Raw genomic sequence first — 22,242 nt, forward strand, 5'->3', positions numbered from 1 at the left:
CCTAACGTTCCAGGTGCCCAGCTTTAGGGCAGTAGTTTTCTGTTTTCTGTTGCATGGTGCAGAGTTGTCGATCCGCTTGTCGGTTTTCACCCTAAACCCCACGCACCCCGTGAGGTTAACGGACCGTGGCGAGGCAACACCTTACTGGCTGGGGACTGCCCAGCTTAAGGCGGGTGGTAGCTGCCCAATGAGATGCAATGATCTCTCCCACCGTCGGAAGCAGCCCCTGGCGTCATGCTCTACGCCAATCAAGCAAAGACTTATAACCGGTAAACTGCTGCTTCCCGTGTTGTGCCGACGCCGTATGGCAAAGTTGGAGTGTCCTCTCCAGTGCGCGAAGCCTGGGTAAAGAGGGTATGGAGGATAGGCTGTTACCCATGCAGCAAATCCCCCCTCTCCACGTCGCTGGAATGGTCCAATGGAAAGGCAGAAGCCAATACGGTTGTTTCCTGCAGCGTCGCAGGAGTTGCCAGAACGTGACTGTGTTCAGCCATGAACTGCCTAAGGGACTCCGGCTCCTGATTTTGCCTCGAGGTTGACTCCTGAAGCCTTTTCCACAACTGGATGTAGCCACAAGGCAGTGGAGGTTTGAGGTCAGAGTTTCCTTCTCTTAGATGAGCTGCCTTCCTAGGCTGACGAGTCCCATCTACCCGGAAGCTAGAAGAAGCAGGCAACAAAAGAACATTCCTCTTGATCAAGTCAGCTTAGCCATGTTATAGTAAATCCTGCCTTCTAGCAAGGCCCCAGTGCGAAAATTCTCTCTCTCAGAGATTCCCTTTTTTTCAAGTAGTGCTCCTCTTCTATTTAGCAGGGGCAGAGTAACTGTCCCTCTTCACCCCAGCACAGTGTCTTTTCTAGTGGCTGTTTGCTGGTGTTTCTTTCTGGATCTTTTTAGATTGTGAGACCTTTTGGGAAAGGCAAACCATTTAGTTGTTTTCTTTTCTCTGAAAACAACTTTGTGATCTTTTTTTCTTGAAAAGCAGTATATAAATGTATTATTATTATTATTATTATTATTATTATTATTATTATTATTATACACTTATAATTATTATATAATTATAATTATAATTATAATTTATATTATAATTATAATTATTATAATATACTACTACTACTACTACTACTACTACTACTACTACTAATAATAATAATAATAATAATAAAAATATAGATCTGGGGCACTATAATAATATAGATCTAATAATATAGAAAGACTGTGGGCACAGTCTTTCTGTTATTATGACCATTAATGCAATTAAAATTGCAAATTCCCAAACAAATACATATCTAATATTATTGACATGGTTGTTCCCGAAGACCCTTGTTTAAAGGCAACTTGTTATCTTCTTTGTTGTCTAACTGTGGCTTCCTAAATATGTTTCTCTTTTAGTGTTCTGTGTGTAAAAGTCAAAAAATAAATATGCCTTGAACACTTGAGAGGAAGCCCATTATTCTCAACACTGGATGTTTGTTGAGAGTCTAAAAAGCATTTTATCCACAAATCACAAAACAGTGACAAAACAATGTGACTAAAAAGGAGTGTTTTGGTGTGGAAAAACCCCCATGTGTACAAAAAGTTGCTTCTCAGAATTTATGGCAACATGTCATGATCTGTCCAGTTCAGTTAATTTTCTACCTCTTCCTGCGTTGTGCTATGAGCTTGTGCAATGAGGAACTGTCATTACACAATCCACATCCTGTTGGAACTCACGAGTTAAAAAAGTTCAGTGTTGCAGGCCTGAGCAGCAAGCAACAGTGCCATAAAATCTTTGTTCCAGTGTGTACTTAGACACTTCCTCCAAGCATACCGAGTTCCTCTGACACAGAGGCCTTCTGGGAGGCAGAAACTTTCTTTTCCCCGAAGCGTAATATTGGCTGTGTCTTTCACTCGTAATGGAGAAAGACCTACTTATTGGGTGAGTTTATTTAAAGCCATTCTGTGTTCCTAAGCAAAGACATATGCATTGAAATCATAGCGTTCTTTTATTTAGTTACTTGGAGATAAATATAGCAGCAAGGGCTACAGTTTAGGAAGAAAGGAGACTTCTGTTTCTCTCAGTGGTACTAATATTGATGAAAGAAAACTTGTGGATATTTGACTTTCTATGTGAATTCTCTGCCAGTTTTTACATTGCATCATATGCTGGGAGCAGGAGGGAAAGCTCGTCAATAGTGCAACGGTTTTACTCCCAATGTAAAAATGTGCTTATTGTTTTGTTGCATCATCAGTTAGTACTTTTTTCATGAGAAGCATTGCTTGGGAAAATGTAACCCCTGGACAGGGAAAATGTGTTTGCTATATTGCACCATCAATGTACACAGCACTTTACAATAAATAACAGAGACAACAGGACTGAGACGTTCACAAAGAAACACAAAGGAAAGGGAGGGAAGTGGTTTGAGGATCAGTGGGAAAGGATATACAATTATTGCCTGTGCATGTCCTTTGGCTTTGTTACAGTAAGGTAAAGTGAGTAGGGTTGTGTCAAAGCCTCCATAGAAAAGGTGAGTTTTGAGGGTTGATGAGACAAATTAATAAGTGCAGATCTGATTTCAACACTTTCTTGTTTTAAGGGGAGCTTAGTGCTTTCAAATTATCAGGTGCAGGTCACAAGCAGTGGAGAATAAGGTGAGCCAACATCTAGACTGAAGCACTACTTACTGTGATTAGGGGGAATCACATGGTTGAATGGTCTTCATGCCATAAAAAAGATGCCCTGCATATAGAGAACTATATGTCAAGGAGAAGGATTCTAGATTGGTTTCTCTGTGGCATGTTGGTTTTCAATGCGGAGAGGATATTTTGTCATGAAGAAGAATACAACTATGCAAAGATCACCTGAAATGAGTGTAGGGAGAGTTAAGACAGGCAAAAGAAAATATTTCTGTGTAATTAGTCTGTGAAACCCCTTGCCACAGGATGTGGTGATTGCAACTGGCCTGGATGCCTTTAAAAGGCGACTGGACAAATTTCTGGAGGAAAAGTCCATCACAAAAACTGTGATGGGTATGTGTAACCTCCTGATTTTAGAGGTAGGCTACTTCAGAATGCCAGGTGCAAGGAAGGATACCAGGATGCAGGTTTCTTGTTGTCTTATGTGCTCTCTGAGGCATCTGGTGGGCTACTGTGAAATACAGGAGGCTGGAGTAGATGGGCTTTTGGCCTCATCCAGTCGGGCTTTCCTTATGTCCTTAACAATCCCCCCCCCCCACTTGCTATCTGAAAGGGTACTGTAGAAAAGCAGGTTCATCTCTTATTCTGTTGCTTGTGTAAAGTTGGTCTCATTGTCATCAGAATGCAAATTATATCTCTTGGCACAATTCCCTCCGCTTTTAGGGAAACCAACATCTTAAATCTGGTCATGGGAGGGAGACTGTCTTGTGCATCTTGCTGATTCTTGAATTTGGTTGCTGGTTGAGCATGAGGGGCCATTCTCAGCAGTAGACCCTTGCTAATTGGGTAAGAGGCCCTTTTTCAAGTGGGTGCTCCTTTTTTTTTTAGCAGGGGGAGAGTAACTGGCCCACCTCACCCCAGCAGTGTCTGTTCTGGTGGCTGTCTGCTGGTATTCTTTTGCATCTTTTTAGATTGTGAGCCCTTTTGGGACAGGGAGCCATTTAGTTATTTGATTTTTCTCTGTAAACCGCTTTGTGAACTTTTAGTTGAAAAGCGGTGTATAAATACTGTTAATAATTAATAATTAATAATAGACCCCACAGTGGGGAATTTTCTTTGTCTGTATGTGTTTGCCTGCCCTCCTTGGCAGTTTTTTATGGTGGTTGAAGGCCTGGTTGTTCTCCCAGGCATTTTATAAGTTTATATAATCTCCTACACAGTCTGGATTGTTTCACGTTTGCCCATGTTTTTGTTTCAGTTGCTGCTGCTGTGCACATGGTGATATTTTGTATTGGTTTGTTTTTAATCATATTGTAAGCTGTTTTCAGTCACTAGAAGGAGAACAGCAGGATAGAAATGGTTAATACAGTAATAATAAATAGATGGTCACACTGGATGGAAATGCACATGTGGAAGGGGGGGCCTGGTGGCTCTATCCCCCAACTCCTAGATATTCATTGTAATGTTTGCACCAAAATCGGTAAACATACAATAAATGTAGGCTCTTGCAGGAGGATACAGGTCATATGTTCAGAACCTATATATTCGATATGTACACACATTTCAAATATACAGAGGCCAGGTGTGGGGCCAGCAAGAGTGACTCCAAGCCCCTCCTCATATAAACTACTACCCATTCAGAACTTCTGCACAGGACTAAGGAAAAATACAACTGTATGCTGTGCAAAACAGACTTTTTTTTTTATTGTGGAAAAATGCATGCCGTCTTATCTGTACATTCAAGACATACAATCAGACAGTCACAGGACAGCAATGTTGAAACGTACCCTGATAAACATTTCCTCCTGGGACAACAGCAGATTGCCATAGTAAATCACAAGCATCCAAATTGCCAGAAATTCCATGACATTCTTGTTTGCATTTTTTTGATCAGAGACAGAAACTGGGGAATTCCAACCTATGGAAGTGACGGTCTCCTCTGCCCAGGGATTACACAAGGTAATACCACATCCTCAGTCAGTCTCAGGCTGAGATACGATCTTAAAGCTGTTTTCAAGCAGACTTAGCCAAAGGGACAGAGAATTCACAGTCATCTTGTTAGCTGGTTGGTTGTCCAGCACAAAACACATGAGACGAGAGGAAGGAGTCTACACAACAATTACTACGCTTGTACACATGGACTTAAGAAGTGAGAAGAGAACTCATCCTTTTGAGTAAATGAAAATTGATGGTTTGTTATATTTGTTTAATTTCAGTTTGTTTTCTAGAAGAAGAAAGGGTGGTGTAGAACTAGATTAATCAAAATTTGCCTCAGTCCTAGGCTATAAGAAAATATTGATAAACTAGGTAATTACTATCAAGTATTAATTGAATTTTACTTTAAAATCCTACCAGAAAAAAACCCAACCCCCTTGCTATAATATTTGCATGAACATTAAAGTGATTAATTTATGCAGAATATTGACTGATTTTAATCAAATACTGTCTTTTACTCAGAACAAAAGGAACATTGGCACCAATAAGTGTGAAACATTTTAAATGAACAAGCTTATGATGTATAAACAACTGGGATGCTAGATTACAGTATGAAATCAGATTGTGTTAAATTTGGACCTTTATTATTAGAATTGACTTGCACCTGCTGATTTAGATCAACAAAATTTTTGGCATTAGTGTGCAATTGGAGAATAATGTTCAGTGGCTTTTCTGAGACTGATCAAATGTGTTGTGGAAAGGGATGCATTCATATATGCATTCTTTTGGGTGATCAAGATGCATTCTGGTGAATACATTTTTCTCCATTGGGGAGTTTGTGACAGATATATTGACAGCCCATCCTAACCAACTTTCCAGAGTCAATGCAGCTGCAGTGCAGCCCTTAGGTAAGGGAATGAACTTATCCTTTTTAGGGAGGCCTCCATAACTGCCTCTTCCACCACAGCCTGCCAACATGGCAGCTTCAGCAGTGGAAAATTGGTTGGGACAAGGCTGTGTATGTACTGTAATACTCCACAATGTGCAAATCTAACAGCATTTAAGTATCCTTTCTTTTGGACTTCTAGTCTACCAAAGAACCAAAGCATTTTTCAAAATGAGGTTCTCAGGATTTTGTCACGTGTCTGTTTATTCTTACAAGGGTGTAGCTGTGGAGCAGCCCAATCCTATGGTTCCTGGCGCCCATGACTCCAGCAGCGACCTCCAGATCCTGTGGGCTCTGGGTTACCTCCAGAGGTTGCCTCAGGGGAAGGAGCATTTGCTTCCTTATCCTAGGCAGACAGCAGCCTACAGCAATGATTCTTTGCGCCAGCGTTTGAGTGGATGCAGAGCCAAGGAGACCTGTGTTGGGCTGCCCAGATCGGAGGGAGGATAAGATACTGCTGAAGAGCCTGCCGCTGTCCCGTCCCCCCCACTGGCCTGATCCTCCCCCCTCTCTGTTCTGCCCACTTCCTGCCCCCACCCTGAAAATACTGCTATCCGGTGCTGGAAGAGTGCCGACTGGCCATCTACGTGTGCTGAGGTGCAGAGCTGACTGGTGCTGGCACAGCACAGCGCTCCCTCCTCCCCTGGTGCCATAAGCATACCTGATAGCTCATGCCTAGCTCTGGCACTGGAGTTCGGCACCAACACTGAAGGCCCGTAGGACTGGGCCCTTAGTCTGCTGCCGTAAAACCAATGGCACCTTAGCGATCAAATAAATTGTATTTCAGCACAATCTTTTTTCCTTATGAGTATTTTACTTCAATCTATATTTGAATATAAAACAACTATAAAACCATAATAAAAGACACAATATACAAATGCAAATACAGGGAAAAGGAGTCAAAAGGCGAATGGAGTAGGTTCCAATACATACAATTTTCATCACAAGAAACTATGAGCAGTGGCATAGCTAAGGGGGGTATAGGAGGGCACATATTCCTGGGTACCACCTTGAAGGGTTGTCTTAGAGTCCTCCGGAAGACATTCCTGGTGTTCACTGGAAAGCGGAAGTGCCTTTTGGCAGCCTCTAAGATGTCATATGAGGGGCATGTAAAAAAAATTGGGTGGAGGGGTGTTATGGTGGATGTTTTTGTGCCCCCCAAGTGCCAGGTGCCTTAGCTGTGCCACTGACTATGAGCAGAACTGGCATATATCAAGTTGATTAAGGTAAGAATGGCTCAAAGAATGGGTCAGCACACATAACTTGATAACCATTGGTAGATCTGAAGATGTTAAGGGATCATCAATTACCTGCAGGTAATTTGCAGGCTGGATAGTATCAGGCCCTGAAGCCTTGGCCTGACTGCGCACAGCATCATGGGAAGAGATGATGCAACATCTGATGATGCATACCAGGTGACTGTCACCTGGTATGTCACCCCATGTGCCATCAGAGTGACTAAGCACTTTCTAGTTCACTCTGATTGGCTGTGGCAATTATATACTCCAGCCAGGGCAAGCTGGGATGTGGGAGATGCAGAGTGGAGTTTGTGCCAAAGGCTACGTCAGTGTGATCTGTGAATTGTGTGCTATCTGGACTGTTGCTGTATATATTGTACATAGTAAAGAGACGTTTGGTGGAGGACTTCTGCCATGCGTCATCTTTGTTCCCAGGAGTGCCTACGCTCTGGCCTTGAGAGATAGGTAGAGAGTGCAGCCGGACAGCTGCTTGCTGCGGAAACTATACCCGCACGTAACAGAAGAAAATGGTTTCTTCCAGTGGGAAAGGATAAGACTCTCGGTGCTCTAGTGCTCATTAACTGCCTTGATGCCCTTTATTTGGATAGAAAGGTGTGATATAAATTCTTTAAATAAATAAATAAATAATAGATAATTCCCAGAGCACTAACAATCCACATTTCAGTATATCAAGGCAAGCTCCATAAAATTGGAAATGGATGTATGAGAACATGTAGGTTCAGGAAGATGATTGTGAGCTGCTAAACTGTAAAAATTAGGTTCAAATCCTTCTCCCCCAACAAAAAGCATAACTAGTGGCAGCTCCATTTCATGTAAGATGTGTATTTCAGTGCCACATTCCACCAAGCGTGAGTGGGAGTGGTTTGGTTTGGTTTGGTTTTTTCAAAGTAATCTGTAGGCTGTGTGATAGGTTTGAAACAATATCTTTCTGAGGAGATCCAAGGAGACCCATTGGCACCAGCAGGGCTTTACCCATGTTAAGGGAACAAATGTTCCCTTACCCCAAGGAGACTCCAGGCTCTGGCTTCATGGGATACAGCAGTGGCCATTTTGGTGCCCCTCTATCTTGCAGTGGTGCCAGAGTTTAGGATTGGGCTGCCCGTCACCAAATTGAATCAATAAAATCTGTGTGCTGTGAATGAGGAACCAAGTGCCCCACTTTGGGTTGCAAATGACTTGCTCAGGCACATCCTTTAATACAATCAGATCCTGAAACTCCACATTATTTAAACTTGGTTCCCCTTCAGAAAGTCCCTCTAGTACTTTCCTCTTGGAGCCAAATTTCCTCATACATAAATGTGTAGTCCAGTGGTGAGCTTCCAACTAGAAACACTTCTGTGTTTTTTTGAAACAGCCACACAGCACGGCAATCCTGACTGGAAATACACTCTGTGGAAAGAGGGAATTTCACTGTTTCCCCATGCACTGTTGCAACTGGAAAATCACTCCACCAAAGCAACCATTTGTTGTGGACATGAAGTCAGCACTTCAGGGACAAACGTCCCCTTTGGCAGGGCAATTTTCAGGCTTCAAACGGTGCATGAGGACATAATAATAATAATAATAATAATAATAATAATAATAATAATAATAATAATAATAATAATAATAATAATACAGGTATTTATATACCGCCTTTCTAGGTCCTCAGATTTCTCCTCAGACTTTATTCAAGGCGGTTTACATAGGCAGGCTTAATTTAAATCCCCGTAGGGATTTTTACAATTGAAAGAAGGCTCTATCTTTCAAGAGCTACAACAATTCAGATGTTTCGTTCTGATCTGGTTTCACATTCTGGCCTCCATCCTCCCACGCTCAGAGCAGATGGAATAACTCGGCTCAGCTTGTCAGCTGCTTCAAGGTCTCGCCGTTCACGGTGCCGGTGGCCTCGAACTGGCGACCTTCAGATGTTATCTTCAGGCAAACAGAGGCTCAACCCTCTAGACCAGACCTCCTGCCCTTCCCCATATGCCATAAGGAACTCCCCCTTCCCCTTATGCTCCAATCCCAACCAAAATTGCTGCCCCATGCAGATGTTTTGTTTTTGTTTTAAAGAAAAAGTCACTTCCAGTGGAAGCTTAGATTTCAAGCTTGTGAATTTGATCCTCAGTTAAAGCACTGCAACTGACAGAGCGTATGGAGGCAGGTAGCGCTATGCTCAAATATTTACTCATCCTCTGACATTGTGAGAATTACTTTGGCCATAGCATCAACAAACTTACTGATACTATCTGGGCAATTAGCTATTACATTAGACTCCTTTGGAAACAGACTATTATAGGAATCTCCTGTATGCAGAAGAGTTTACTCAAGAGGCAGCGGCAACATCACAGTATAAAGGAGGGAGGTCCACAGTGCACCAGAGGGTGATAGAGTACCTGCCAATGACAGTGAGTCGGTGGCAGTGGCAGAACAAGATAGGACAGAAGGAGGAGATGTTGAGGGGGGATGAGGTGGCACCCGGCATGGGTGACTTGCACCGTATGCTGTCCCCTGCCTTGCCTCTCGACACACCCTCTTTCATTCCTTAGACTTGCATCAGCTAAAGAGCTGGCACAGATCCATTGGTGAGCAGGAGGCTTGCAGGGAGATTAGGGGAAATACCTTACCTCTCCCTAGTCTCCCAATCCTCTCCCCTCAATGCAAGGTGCAGCGCAAGCCTTTTTGGCATGGCGGCAACAGCGGGGGGGAGGGGAATATGATTGGGATGCTGGTGAAGCATCATTGCACAGCTGCACACCAGGAGAGAAAACAATTCCTCTTTTTCACTTCTTTAACACTTGGACTTGCTGTATTTATAGGTGCATCTAGTCATTCATCTCTCTTTGAAGGAGCTTCTGCACCCCCTTATGAGCCAAAGGACAACAAACTTCCAGGTGAAATGAAAAATACAGAAGGTACTGGCAGTGTTTCTCTCTCTCTCTTCCCCCCCCCTTACTTGTACAGTTACAATGAATTTGGGGATATCAAAACCATTGAAGTGGTTTCAGTGTTTTTCCACTAAATTGTTCAATATAGCAAAGTGATCTGGTAGGAACATCTAGTTTCCCCCACCCCCAACCTCTACTCTTAATATCCAGAGTTCTGTGCATTTTTGAAGCCTAGTTGAAACTAGAGATGGGTGAGCTAATTCTGACCCACACTGGTTTGGACGAAGGATGAACTAGTTCAATTACTCAAGCTTAGCTAGGATGAACTAAGGCATTGTGTCAAGGGTTTCATGGGTATTTTCAATCCTTTCATGCCTTTTCCAAGAAATTGGGAAACACAAACAATGCATGTGCAAACACTTGACATTACAAGTCTCTCAGTTTCCTGGCTGTTGAATGACAGCTTCAAAATGAGAGGGCAAGACTTACTTTTTGGCAAGAGGGTCCTCTGTGTTGATTGGCAGGCTCCACTTCCAGTGCTTTTGCCTGCACAGACCATTTGCAACTCCCTTTATTCAGTCCAGGGGAATGGTCCTTTTTGCCTTAGATTGGATGGGGAAGGTATAAAGAGGCTGCAAGGCTAAATTCAAGGATATTACTTATCTATTTCTATTGCATCCTCAGTGTCCATGGTGCTTAACACAGAACGAGAAGACAGATCCCTACTCTGTGGAACTTACAATCTAGATTGACATAAGAGGAACAACCGAGTAAGGGGAGGAGACTGCCGACATAGGAGGGCATAGAGGAATACAGAACTGTTTCAGTTAGTAAAGTTTAAGTAGTGTGAACTAAGGCTTTGTGTCAAGGGCTTCATGGAACAAGTGGGTATTACGACAGGATATGAAGCATAACGGCAAGGAAGAGAGATTGAAGATTTTGTGGGAAGAAGAGACTGGGCAGTTGAGGATCATGGAGCTGGAAGATGAGCCAGAGAGTAATGGGATATGAGGTGAGAGAGGCAGGGAGGACCAAAAAGATTGAGGGCTTTGAAGATAACTGATAAGGACTTTCACAGACCATTGTCCATGTGGAAAATTCTGAAGTAAATGGGAACAATGATCTGGCTCTGCCTAAAGAAACTCCATATTTTCATATTGCCTCATGTTTTTCAGCATTTCTTACTTGCTACTGATGGCCAAGGTATCATTCATGAGGCAATTTTCAACTTTCCTTCCTTGTTTAAAAAAGGAAGCTTCTGGCCTTTCTGGGTTTCAATGAGAATTAAAAGTAAGCTGCTTTGAAGACACAAAATGTAACACTTCCTCAGATTTCCTATGAGCCACTTCCATGATTTTTCAGTCAGTTTTAATCATGGAGAGCTACCAGAACCAGGTGACTTTCACTAGCTCAAAGACTGTGGTTAGCAGCTATGTCCTGTTTCTTAATTCAGTCTGTAAGTGGAACAGGAGATAGAAATTGTAGGTTTGGACTCGGCACTGCTGGGGAGAGTCTCCATCATGAAAAGTTACATTGCTGAAGAGATGTGCTTAAATGCCAAACTAGTTAGCCTCCAATTTAAACAACAACAAAAATACATTACAGCTATTTTAGAAGTGTATGACCTCCAAGCAAATAACAGGAGGCAAAAAAAAATTATTTTTTTTTACACGTAGTGTAAGTGAACGTCTTACACTAGTGCGAAGTTCAGGTGAAGTTTCAACGTCAGACATATCTCAAAGTCTTTCAGACTTTCAAAGTCTGACACAATTCAAACCAGAACTACTGGTATTTAAAAACTAAAATGTGAGTCATTTCATACAAGTTGTCAAATAATATATAACATTTATATGGCACTTTCTGAGTGCAAAGTGCTTCATATCTATTGTTGTGATGTTATCCTTGCAATTACAGGCATCTCCCGGTATCCACAGGGATATGTTCCTCTCTCCCATGGATACCGGGAAGTGCTGATAAGGAAGAACCTTATCTCTGCGGTTTCCGGCACCTTTGTTTATCTTCATTACATTCACATGAAGTAATAATATGTATTGTATAACCAAAGGCTATAGGCAGAGAGCTTATAGCAACACAAGTAGGGAGTCTGCAGGCTAGAGTGGAGACTAAGATTAAACTACCTGCATCCTCTTTGCTTTTAGTCTCCCTTCTAGCCTGCAGGCTCCCGGCCTGCTTGTCTTGCTTATAGCCTTTGATTAAACAAGTCATGTTTAATTCAACAAGATTAAACAAGGCATGCCTTCATGTGAATGTAATGAAGTTAAACAAAAGCAATGGCCGCGGGAAGCAAGGGGGAACACGGAACTGCAGATAATTGGATCTGCAGATACCAGGGGATGCCTGTACTCTATAGGGTAAGTATAATTCTCCTCATATTCCGTCTGAGGCTGAGAAGTGGTTTGCCTAAGACCACCCCAGTATGTTCATGGCAGAGGTGGGGGAGTCGTGTTCCACCAGTGCAGGCCCTAGATAGGATTGGGCCGTTAGTGCTTAGTTGCATGAGTGACTGTTTGAAGGCACTGCCTTGTATTTCATTTTTATTCCCCTTTTCCATTATTCCCCACAATAAAAGTTACACATCCTTGCCTCTCTTGCCTCGCCTTTCATGCTTTTCCATTCAGTGCCACTGGTCTCTGCATTTGGTCCCTGTGCACACCAGATTTCCCTGATTGGTGCATGTCACATGGGTCCTAAAGCACACTCAGTAACAATCCTCTGTTTCTGCAGACTTCTGAGCACTGAACAGTAAACCCCGGCCTTCATTCGTTCTTTTGGTCTTGGAACTAATGTGACATCCTTCTTTTTGTCTTTTTGCTCTGCAGGAGTCAAGTCCTCATCTCGCTCACCAGATGAGCTGCCCAGCGAGGAACTTCCTCCACATCGGAGAGACTGGAAGTAAGCTATTTTCTTCACTAAATGCTTCTGCTTTTTGTCTCATGCTGACAGGATGCCCTGGCTATGACAGATGAAATCGCAGAGAGAAAAGGTGATTTAAATTGCATCTATCTGCATCACTCCTTTCTCACAGATGATATGCAGTTTCATTTGTATCCAAAAGAGGGTGCTTTCCATTTTTCGGGATGGCTGCCACCAGTTGAAAAATGGAAGAAAAAAAAATCTGGCACCATGGTTGGCTTAATTATATATCCCTTCCATTTCTGCTGGTCAATTTTCCCTTAGTTCCCTAAGGACTGCCTTGTACATCTTCATTTCAGCAGCTCAGATTGCTTCAAATGACACACTTTTCTTAACCTGGAATGAACCACCATGTAGCAGAGATCATGAAACTTGTGCTTTGACCATCACATCTGTGGCTGTGTCCATGCATCAATTATCCACAATTGGCTGACACTTCCCAGCCCCTGTGGACCTACAGGGAAATCAATACCAGCTGAGCTTTATATTTGCCAGTCCGTGTAAGAGTTTTACACTTTGCCACACACAAAGGAACTTATTTCTTTTTGTATCTTGTCCTTCTTTCAAGGAGCTTAGGGTAGTATACATGGCTTCTCCTCAGGTAGCTAACGCTCAAAAATTATGACTGCCCCAAGGTCACATAGAAAAGTTCATGAGTGAGCAGGGATTTGAACCTGGATCTTCTTGGTCCAAGTATGCAGTGTTGCTTGAAGCATTTCTGATATTGGCCCTAATCTTGTCTCACTCAGGAAACACAGTGGCATACCTAGAGGCCCTGGCACCAGGGCAGTGATGCCACACTTCCAGGTTCTCCTGGAGGAGGAAGTGGTGATGTTAGTGGCTGCTTCATGATCTAGCTGCTGCCTCCCCCATTTCTTCTCCTCCTTCAAGTGGGAGTCTCTACAGGAGAAGGAATGGGGGGAGGCAGCCAGATCGCAAAGCTACCAGCGCCTACTCCTCCCCCTCCTCTGGGAGAACCTGGAAGTAACGTCACCTCCAGGTTCTCTCAGAGGGAGAAGTACTGGAGGTGGTGGCAGCTTTACCACCTCCGTTCCTTCTCCTGTGGAGAATCCCCCTTGTAGGGGGGCACCAATGAGCAGAAGGAACAGTATGCAGCCGAATCGTGAAGCTGCCAAAATGCAAGGCAGCAGCTTGGTGACCTGGCTGTCCCCTGTTCCTTCTGCTCAGTGGTTCCCCCCTTCAGTGGGCACCCACACCTGCTGCACCCTAGATACGCCACGGAGGAAACATAAATATCAAAGGTTTAGATGTTAGCTAGTAATATCTGGAGCTGGTAATAACATAAGTGTCTTTCCTTTCCCAGCATCCTCTTGGTTTCTGAACCAGAAGTTAAGGAAGCCTTACTACAGTATGCGACCAACAAGTGTTGCTATAGGACTAGTCCTGCAAATGAAATGAAAGTCCGGAATCTCACTCCTCTCAATACATACAGAGTGGGTATCAAAGTAGCTGTATAAAGTGAAACAACCTTTCCTGAAAAGTCAGCTCTGGGAGCTTAGGCACAGCAGTATACCTCAGGTTTGCCATAGGAGTCATTCTCTGCCAAAATACAAAATGCTCCTGTTCCCTAACATCATACCACAAAACACTGTCCCTTGTTTCCAGTTTGCCCTGGAGCATGTGAATGGGGCAAATATTTCTGCAAAATTCACCAAGGAACCAACCATTAAAAGTTAAGACTACCAGCAGTAGAGTCCCATTCACTAAAAACCCTTATTCCTAATAGTGGTAAAGTGAAGAAGTACAGAATACTGGGCTCAGCGGTTGTACAGAGATATTGTCATGGACTTTTTAAAAAATGTTGTTGTGGTGTTAAAAGAGGGCTACCACATCTGACTGAGAGTGCCTGAATTCTAATTGTGGGGTACAGAAGTGCATGGTGTAGTTTCTCAGTGGGGCACTAAAGCCAGTCTTCATCTTCACGTACTCTGAGGCACTGGGGGAAGGCTGACAGGAGCCAAGGGGCATCCGGTTCAGGACTCCTCATCCCTATGGGACGAGCATGGGGAGGTTAGAAAACAACAAAGTAAAGACAGAGTAGGAGAAGAAATTGGGAATGGTAGCATGATGGGATGTGATAGATGGCTTGGCACAGTGAGAGGATGCAGGGATAAAGGAACTAATAAGCAGCCCATCCTGGGGCATTCAATGTACAAATGCTTTTATGCAAATGCCCGAAGTCTCCAAGCAAAGATTGGAGAACTGGAATGTCTGGTAACAAGGGAAAACATTGACATAGTGGGCATAACAGAAACCTGGTGGAATGCGGAGAATCAGTGGGGTACCGCAATCCTGGGCTATAAACTCTACACGAGGGACAGGGAGGGGCGTGTTGGAGGTGGGGTGGCCGTTTATGTTAAGGAAGGGATAGAATCCAGCAAAGTAGAGATTGTAGGTGGGTCCAACTTCACCATAGAATCTCTGTGGGTTAAATTACCAGGCCTGAGGAGCGATGTAATACTGGGGGTGTACAATCGTCCTCCAGACCAGAAACCAGAAGGGGACCTTGAAATGAGGAAACAGATCAGGGAAGTGACAAGGAGGGACAGGGTTGTAATCATGGGAGACTTCAATTATCCTCACATCAACTGGGTCAATTTGTGTTTGGGTCACAAAAAGGAGACTGGATTCCTTGACATGCTAAATGACTGTGTCTTAGAGCAGCTAGTCATGGAGCCCACCAGAGGACAGGTGACTCTGGAGTTAAAATTGTGCGGTACTCAAGACCTGGTTAGAGATGTCGCTGAGCCATTGGGGAACAGTGATCATGCTGCGATCCATTTCGACATGCATGTCTGGGGAAGAATACTGGGCAAATCTCTCACAAAAACCCTTGACTTCCGATGGGCGGACTTCCCTCAAATGAGGAGGGTGGTTAGAAGGAGGTTGAAAGGGAATGTAAAAAGAGTCCAATCTCTACAGAGTGCGTGGAGGTTGCTTAAAACAACAGTAATAGAGTCCCAGCGGAAGCGTATACCGCAAAGGAAGAAGGGCTCAACTAAGTCCAGGAGGGTCCCCACCTGGCTAACGAGCCAAGTTAGAGAGGACGTAAAGGGCAAGTAGGCTTCCTTCTGTAAATGCAAGTCTTGCCCTAAAGAGGAGAATGAAAAGGAACATAAACTGTGGCAAAAGAAATGTAAGTCAGTGGTACGGGAGGCCAACAGAGACTGTGAGGAACACATGGCCAGCAGCATTAAGAGGAATAATAAAAACTTATTCGAATATGTTAGAAGCAGGAAACCCGCCAGAGAAGCGGTTGGCCCTCTGGATGGTGAGGGAGGGAAAGGGGAGATAAAAGGAGACGTAGAGATGGCAGAGAAATTAAATGAGTTGTTTGCATTTGTCTTCATGGCAGAAGACCTCGGGCAGATACTGCTGCCCAAACGACCCCTCCTGACCAAGGAATTAAGTCAGATAGAGGTTAAAAAAGAAGATGTTTCAGACTTCATTGATAAATTAAAGATCAATAAGTCACCGGGCCCTGATGGCATCCACCCAAGAGTTATTAAGGAATTGAAGAATGAAGTTGCTGATCTCTTGACTAAAATATGCAACTTGTCCCTCAAAACGGCCTGGTGGAATGCCTCATCAAAGACAGAATCTCAAAACACATATACGAACAGGCCTTGCTGAGGGAGAATCAGCATGGCTTCTGTAAGGGTAAGTCTTGCCTCACGAACCTTATAGAATTATGTGAAAAGGTAAACATGCATGTGGATGCGGGAGAACCCGTGGACATTATATATCTAGACTTTCAGAAGGCGTTTGACACGGTCCATCACCAAAGGCTACTGAAAAAACTCCACAGTCAGGGAATTAGAGGACAGGTCCTCTCCTGGATTGAAAACTGGTTGAAGACCAGGAAACAGAGAGTGGGTGTCAATGGGCAATTTTCACAATGGGGAGAGGTGAAAAGCGGTGTGCCCCAAGGACCTGTCCTGTCACCGGTGCTTTTCAACCTCTTCGTAAATGACCTGGAGACAGGGATGAGCGGTGAGGTGGCTAAGTTATTATTATTATTATCAGTATTTATATACCGCATTTCAACAAAAGTTCACAAAGCAGTTTACAGAGAAAAATCAAATAATTAAATTGCTCCCCATCCAAAAAGGGCTCACAATCTAAAAAGATGCAAAAGAACCCCAGCAGACAGCCACTAGAAAAGACACTGCTGGGGTGAGGAGAGCCAGTTACTCTCCCCCTGCTAAATAAAAGAGGAGTATTGTTGGCATCCTTCAGTCTCGGAAGACTATGGCGTCATGCTCTGAATGGTGGTTCTGGAACAGTGTCCTCTCCAGTGCGCGAAGCCTGGGTAAAGTAGGTATGGAGGATAGGCTGTTACCCATGCAGCAAATCCCCCCTCTCCACGTCGCTGAAATGGTCCAATGGAAAGGCAGAGGCCAAAACGGTTGGTTCCAGCGGCGTCGCAGGAGTTGCCAGAACGTGACTGTGTTCAGCCATGAACTGCCTCAGGGACTCCGGCTCCGGATTTTGCCTCGAGGTTGACTCCTGAAGCCTTTTCCATAACTGGATGTAGCCACAAGGCAGTGGAGGTTTGGGATCAGAATTTTCCTTCTCTCAGATGAGCTGCCTTCCCAGGCTGATGAGTCCCATCTACCCGGTGGCTGTTTAGTCGCCTCTTACGACAAGTACAGCCAAACTGAGGGCCTATTCTTATCCCCAGCCCCCAGGGGTATGGAGGAGTACCCACTTGAAAAAGTGCCTCTTACCCAGTTAGCAAGGGTTAGTAAAGTAAGTTTGCAGATGGCACCAAACGTTTCTGAGTGGTGAAGACCAGAAATGATTGTGAGGAGCTCCAGAAGGATCTCTCCAAACTTTCAGAATGGGCAGCAAAATGGCAGATGCGTTTCAATGTAAGTAAGTGTAAAGTCATGCACATTGGGGCAAAAAATCATAACTTCACGTATAGGCTAATGGGTTCTGAGCTGTCTGTGACAGATCAGGAGAGAGATCTTGGGGTGGTGGTGAACAGGTCGATGAAAGTGTCGACCCAACATGCGGCGGCAGTGAAGAAGGCCAATTCTATGCTTGGAATCATTAGAAAAGTTATTGAGAACAAAACGGCTAATATTATAATGCCGTTGTACAAATCGATAGTAAGGCCACACCTGGCATATTGTGTCCAGGTCACCACATCTCAAAAAAGACATAGTGGAAATGGAAAAGGTGCAAAAGAGAGCGACTAAGATGATTACTGGTCTGGGGCACCTTCCTTATGAGGAAAGGCTATGGCGTTTGGGCCTCTTCAGCCTAGAAAAGAGATGCCTGAGCGGGGACATGATTGAGACATACAAAATTATGCATGAGAAGGATAAAGTGGATAGAAAGATGTTGTTTACACTCTCATGTAACACCAGAACCAGGGGACATCCACTAAAATTGAGTGTTGGGCGGGTTAGGACAGACAAAAGAAAATATGTCTTTACTCAGCGTGTGGTTGGTCTGCGGAACGCCTTGCCACAGGATGTAGTGATGGCATCTGGCCTGGATGCCTTTAAAAGGGGATTGGACAAGTTTCTGGAGGAAAAATCCATTACCGGTTATAAGCCATGATGTGTTGGTGCAACCTCCTGATTTTAGGAATGGGTTATGTCAAATGCAAGGGAGGGCACCAGGATGCAAGTCTCTTGTTATCTGGTGTGCTCCCTGGGGCATTTGGTGAGCCACTGAGAGATACAGGAAGCTGGACTAGATGGGCCTATGGCCTGATCCAGTGGGGCTGTTCTTATGTTCTTATGTTTATGTATCCTTCATGTTTGACAGCTGAATTCTGAGCTGCCCAGTGCCCAGGGCTTCAGTGGTGCCAAAATGGCTGCCATTGCATTTGGTGTATGGTGGGCAGCTGCTGGCAGCTCCGGACGTCTCTTTGGGAGAAGAGAAAAAGGCCTGCAATGAGGCTACTAGACTCTGCACCCTCCCGCCCCACTCCCTTCCCATGTCCTACCTTCTCCTCACCCTTCCTCACCCAAGAACGTCTCCAGTCTCATTGGAGTTCATCAGTCTCATCAATCAGTTCATCAGTCTCATTGGTCAGTTCTGAGCTAAGGAAATGTACTTTTTTTTTTACACAGGGCAGTTGTGTTTTATTTTTCTGGTTATTTGGCTATAACCTTTGATAGAATACAAATAATTCAGTGCGGTTTGTTTCATTGCATTATACATTTAAATTCTATCTTTTGAATGATACATAATATGAAGGTATTATTCATAAATTCCAAGGTTTCCAAGGCCACTAGTGTCCAAATTGTTCCTTTGACAGCCCCTCAAGGCCTGGTACCCAGGGCAATGTATCCCCCTAACCTCCTTAACTATGCCACTGGAAATCAGTCTTCCCTGCTCCCTCCATGTTACTTACGTAAAAGAAAGTAAAGTCACTAATGCTTCCCCTGGATTTCTTACTACTCATAGAAGTGGGCGCTTTTACCAATATACTATGTTGTTCTATTGCACACTAATTTCCATTATGGCATCTTTATTTGCTGTTTTGTGTTCTCAGTATCGGCTGGAGACTTTCACTGAAACTAGAGAGACGCATTTGCTCAGTGAGATTTATGATGGTGAGTAATGTATGAAAAAGAAGGAAGCCAGATCAAACTCTGTGACTGCAGAGAAATTGCAAACTTGCAAGTGTCTGGCTGTTGGTGTAGTGGCTAGAATGCCTAAGACAAGGCATGGCACCAGGCGTCAGCCTGACCAGGCACTAGCTGCAGGCCCACTTGGCCAGGTGAGCCCCAGAACCAGCACCAGTGGCAGTGACAATGCCCAATGCACCATCAGGAGCAGGAGTGCCATGGTGGTCCCTGTGCAGGGCTTCCCCTCAGAACCTCCAAAAACCTGGTTCCAGTACTTAGAGACCAGGCTTAGTTCTTCACTGATTTATGAAGCTCATGGAGCTACCTTGCTCCAATCACTCTTTTTCTCTCAGTCCAACCTACCTCACAGGAAGATAAAACATAATAATACTAATACTACTAATAATAATTAATAACTAGGTATTTATATACCACCTTTCTGGTCATCAGATTGCTCCTCTGACTTTATTCAAGGCGGTTTACATAGGCAGGTGTTTCTAAATCCCTGGGGGATTTAGGATTTATCCCTGGGGGATTTTTATCCCCTAAATCCCAGGGGTTTTTTACAATCATAGAGGTTCTGTCTTTCAAGAACCAACAACATTTCAGAATAGATCTTCCTGGTTTGGTCTCACTTCTGGCCTCTCCCACGCAGGCTGACAAGCAGCTCCATCTCTCACATGGAGGGCAGCCAAGATGCTTCTTGCTCACACCAAGAGCAGGTGGAATCACTCAGTTCGGCTAGTCAGCTGCCTCAAGGTCTCACCATTCTCAGCCATTCAGGGAGCTGCAGGTGTCCGCGAACTGGCAACCTTCTGATGTTATCTTTGGGCTAACAGAGGCTCTACCCTCTACACCAGACCTCCTGCCCAAAACATGAGTTCTGCCGTCATAAATGGCAGATAACACTGGGCCATTTGTACAATCCAAGCAATTGGTGAGCACGGTTGCTATTTATACTAGAGTACATCCTCTTTCTGACTATGTTGTTGTTGTTGTCGTTCCAGGCAGATTTGTAGACTCTTGTGCTGTTGCACCACCTCCTGCCCCATGGGAAATAAGAGTGGATCTACCTCCTCTGTTTACAGATTGTGAGATGCATATCCCAGTGCCCCACACATATGCAATAAAGGTAATGAAAAGCCCAAACATTGCCTACTATACTATATCTTAAGAGAGGTGCGCCACTGCAGATACAGGTTTAAATGACTTCTTTAAATAGTTTCTTTAATAACGTTAAAGGAATTAAACGTTATACATCTTTCCAACTTACAGAGCCTTCAAGGCCTGTATGTCATATGTGATATCAATGGCAGCATTAAAGTTTTCCTAGATGGTGCACTGGCCACAAGCCCATACCTATTAGAGGGTCCACCTGTGCTGGGTAATTCCTGATTTTAGTTCTTAACTTGCATAGCAGTGGTAGCACCCAGTGTGATATCAAGGGGGGATCTAATGCAGAACTTCTTGTCATAACATAAGAATAGCCCCGCTGGATCAGGTCATAGGCCCATCTAGTTCAGCTTCCTGTATCTCACGGTGGCCCACCAAATGCCCCAGGGACCACACCAGATAGACCTGCATCCTGGTGCCCTCCCTTGCATCTGACATAGCCCATTTCTAAAATCAGGAGTCTACCTGATCACCCATCTATCTGATGTCAGTAAAAAGTGGCTGACTGAGTACAATGTACAGGTTTTCTGAGACTCCACAATTGTTATTCTACAGAACAGTCTCCCCCTTTGGGTAAAGGATATTACACTGATAACCAGCAGCCTATGGAAAGGATGTTATCAAGAGCATCAGGCCATCCTAAAACATCCTAAAAAAATAATACATATATTGCATGCTATTAATTGCTGCAGTTACCAGAATTCAAATTGGATTTTTCTGTTGTTGCTGTTGGTTCAAGCTGGAATATATTGCAGCATTTTTGAAACAAGTTACTTTCATTCTCTGAAAACAGCACCTCCCCTGGTTCCCGTATTAATTGCTTCATCCTGTGGTTTCTGACTTTGGCAGAGAACTTTGTGTTTACTGTTTGGAACCGTGAGATAATGTTTTAGCAGACAGAGATAAAATAGTACAGGGTTTTTGGCAAGGGATTGTTTTCGCTACTTTATATAGTTTGGGGTATGCATTTCAAATGGGCAGGTTGCCATGAAAAATGGATTTGTATCCACCCAGTAGAACAAAGCCAGGCTATTTTTGCATGAGGCTTTATTAAGGAGGCTGAAAAGCTAATGTAACTGCTTTTACATGCTGATGAAATATCCTGGGTAAATCATTTTAGTTTGACTCAAGTTAAACACATTTTAAGGCTGCATTTCCATGCACACGTAGTTGGGTGTAAGGACCTTTGAATTAAGCAGAACTTACGTTTGAGTAATCGTTTCACTGAAATCAATGTAAGTACTTATCCTTAAGCATATACTTCAGTAATTTCAGTGGGAAGTAAGCTGATAGTCATCTGCTCCTAATTATACCTTATGGCTTCTGCTACAATCACGCTGCAATCCTATGCGTGACTACTCACTAGCATAACTGAGGGGGGCAGTGCTCCCTGGCAGGACACCTGAGAAGGTGACACCACCATCCACTGCCCCTTCGGTGATTGCCCCCACATTATCCTGCCCCCCCAAGCCACTCAGAGTGGTTGCATGTCACTTTGAGCATTCCATTTTAAATCAAGCAAAAAAGCAGGTGGTTGCTCAGAGCAGTAACAGTGACAGCAGAGCAGTGACTATGCTCTGAGCAGTGACAACATCACATCACCACAGTTACTTCCGGTCAGGCAGGAGGCGGCATTAGCAGGCTTGGCCCTGGGCGGCAAAAGAGCCAGGGATGCAATTGTGCCTACTCAGATGTAAGCCCCATTAAATTCAAAGGGAATTATTCCCAGGGAAGTTTGATTGTAAGATTGCAAGCTAAGCTTTCTTATGTCAGGGAAACTGGGCATTTTTTAATTTCTGGTGCAATATAAACATTCTCTAACCTGTTTCTGTTGTCCTTTCTGTTCCTTGTATTCTTTTATGATAGCATTTCTGTGAATTTTTTAAAAACGTGG

The 22,242-nt window shown here is 43.9% G+C and overlaps 1 protein-coding gene across 3 annotated transcripts in view; it reads left to right on the forward strand.

Moving 5' to 3' along the window:
• The first annotated feature begins 1,818 nt into the window (after positions 1–1,818).
• Positions 1,819–22,242, forward strand: part of LOC136640896 (protein SSUH2 homolog) — a 33,682-nt gene continuing 13,258 nt past the window's right edge. For 2 of the 3 annotated variants that reach the window (XM_066616294.1, XM_066616295.1), the window contains exons 1-7: positions 1,819–1,919; positions 4,512–4,576; positions 9,559–9,654; positions 12,468–12,540; positions 13,886–14,015; positions 19,100–19,160; positions 20,183–20,307. In XM_066616294.1, the coding sequence (XP_066472391.1) occupies positions 1,897–1,919; positions 4,512–4,576; positions 9,559–9,654; positions 12,468–12,540; positions 13,886–14,015; positions 19,100–19,160; positions 20,183–20,307 (573 nt within the window). In that variant the 5' untranslated portion in view covers positions 1,819–1,896. The remainder of the gene's footprint in view (positions 1,920–4,511; positions 4,577–9,558; positions 9,655–12,467; positions 12,541–13,885; positions 14,016–19,099; positions 19,161–20,182; positions 20,308–22,242) is intronic. The other variant, XM_066616296.1, reaches the window with a different exon arrangement.

Source organism: Tiliqua scincoides, chromosome 2 (genome assembly GCF_035046505.1).
Source record: "Tiliqua scincoides isolate rTilSci1 chromosome 2, rTilSci1.hap2, whole genome shotgun sequence".
Taxonomy (NCBI): Eukaryota; Metazoa; Chordata; class Lepidosauria; order Squamata; family Scincidae; genus Tiliqua; species Tiliqua scincoides.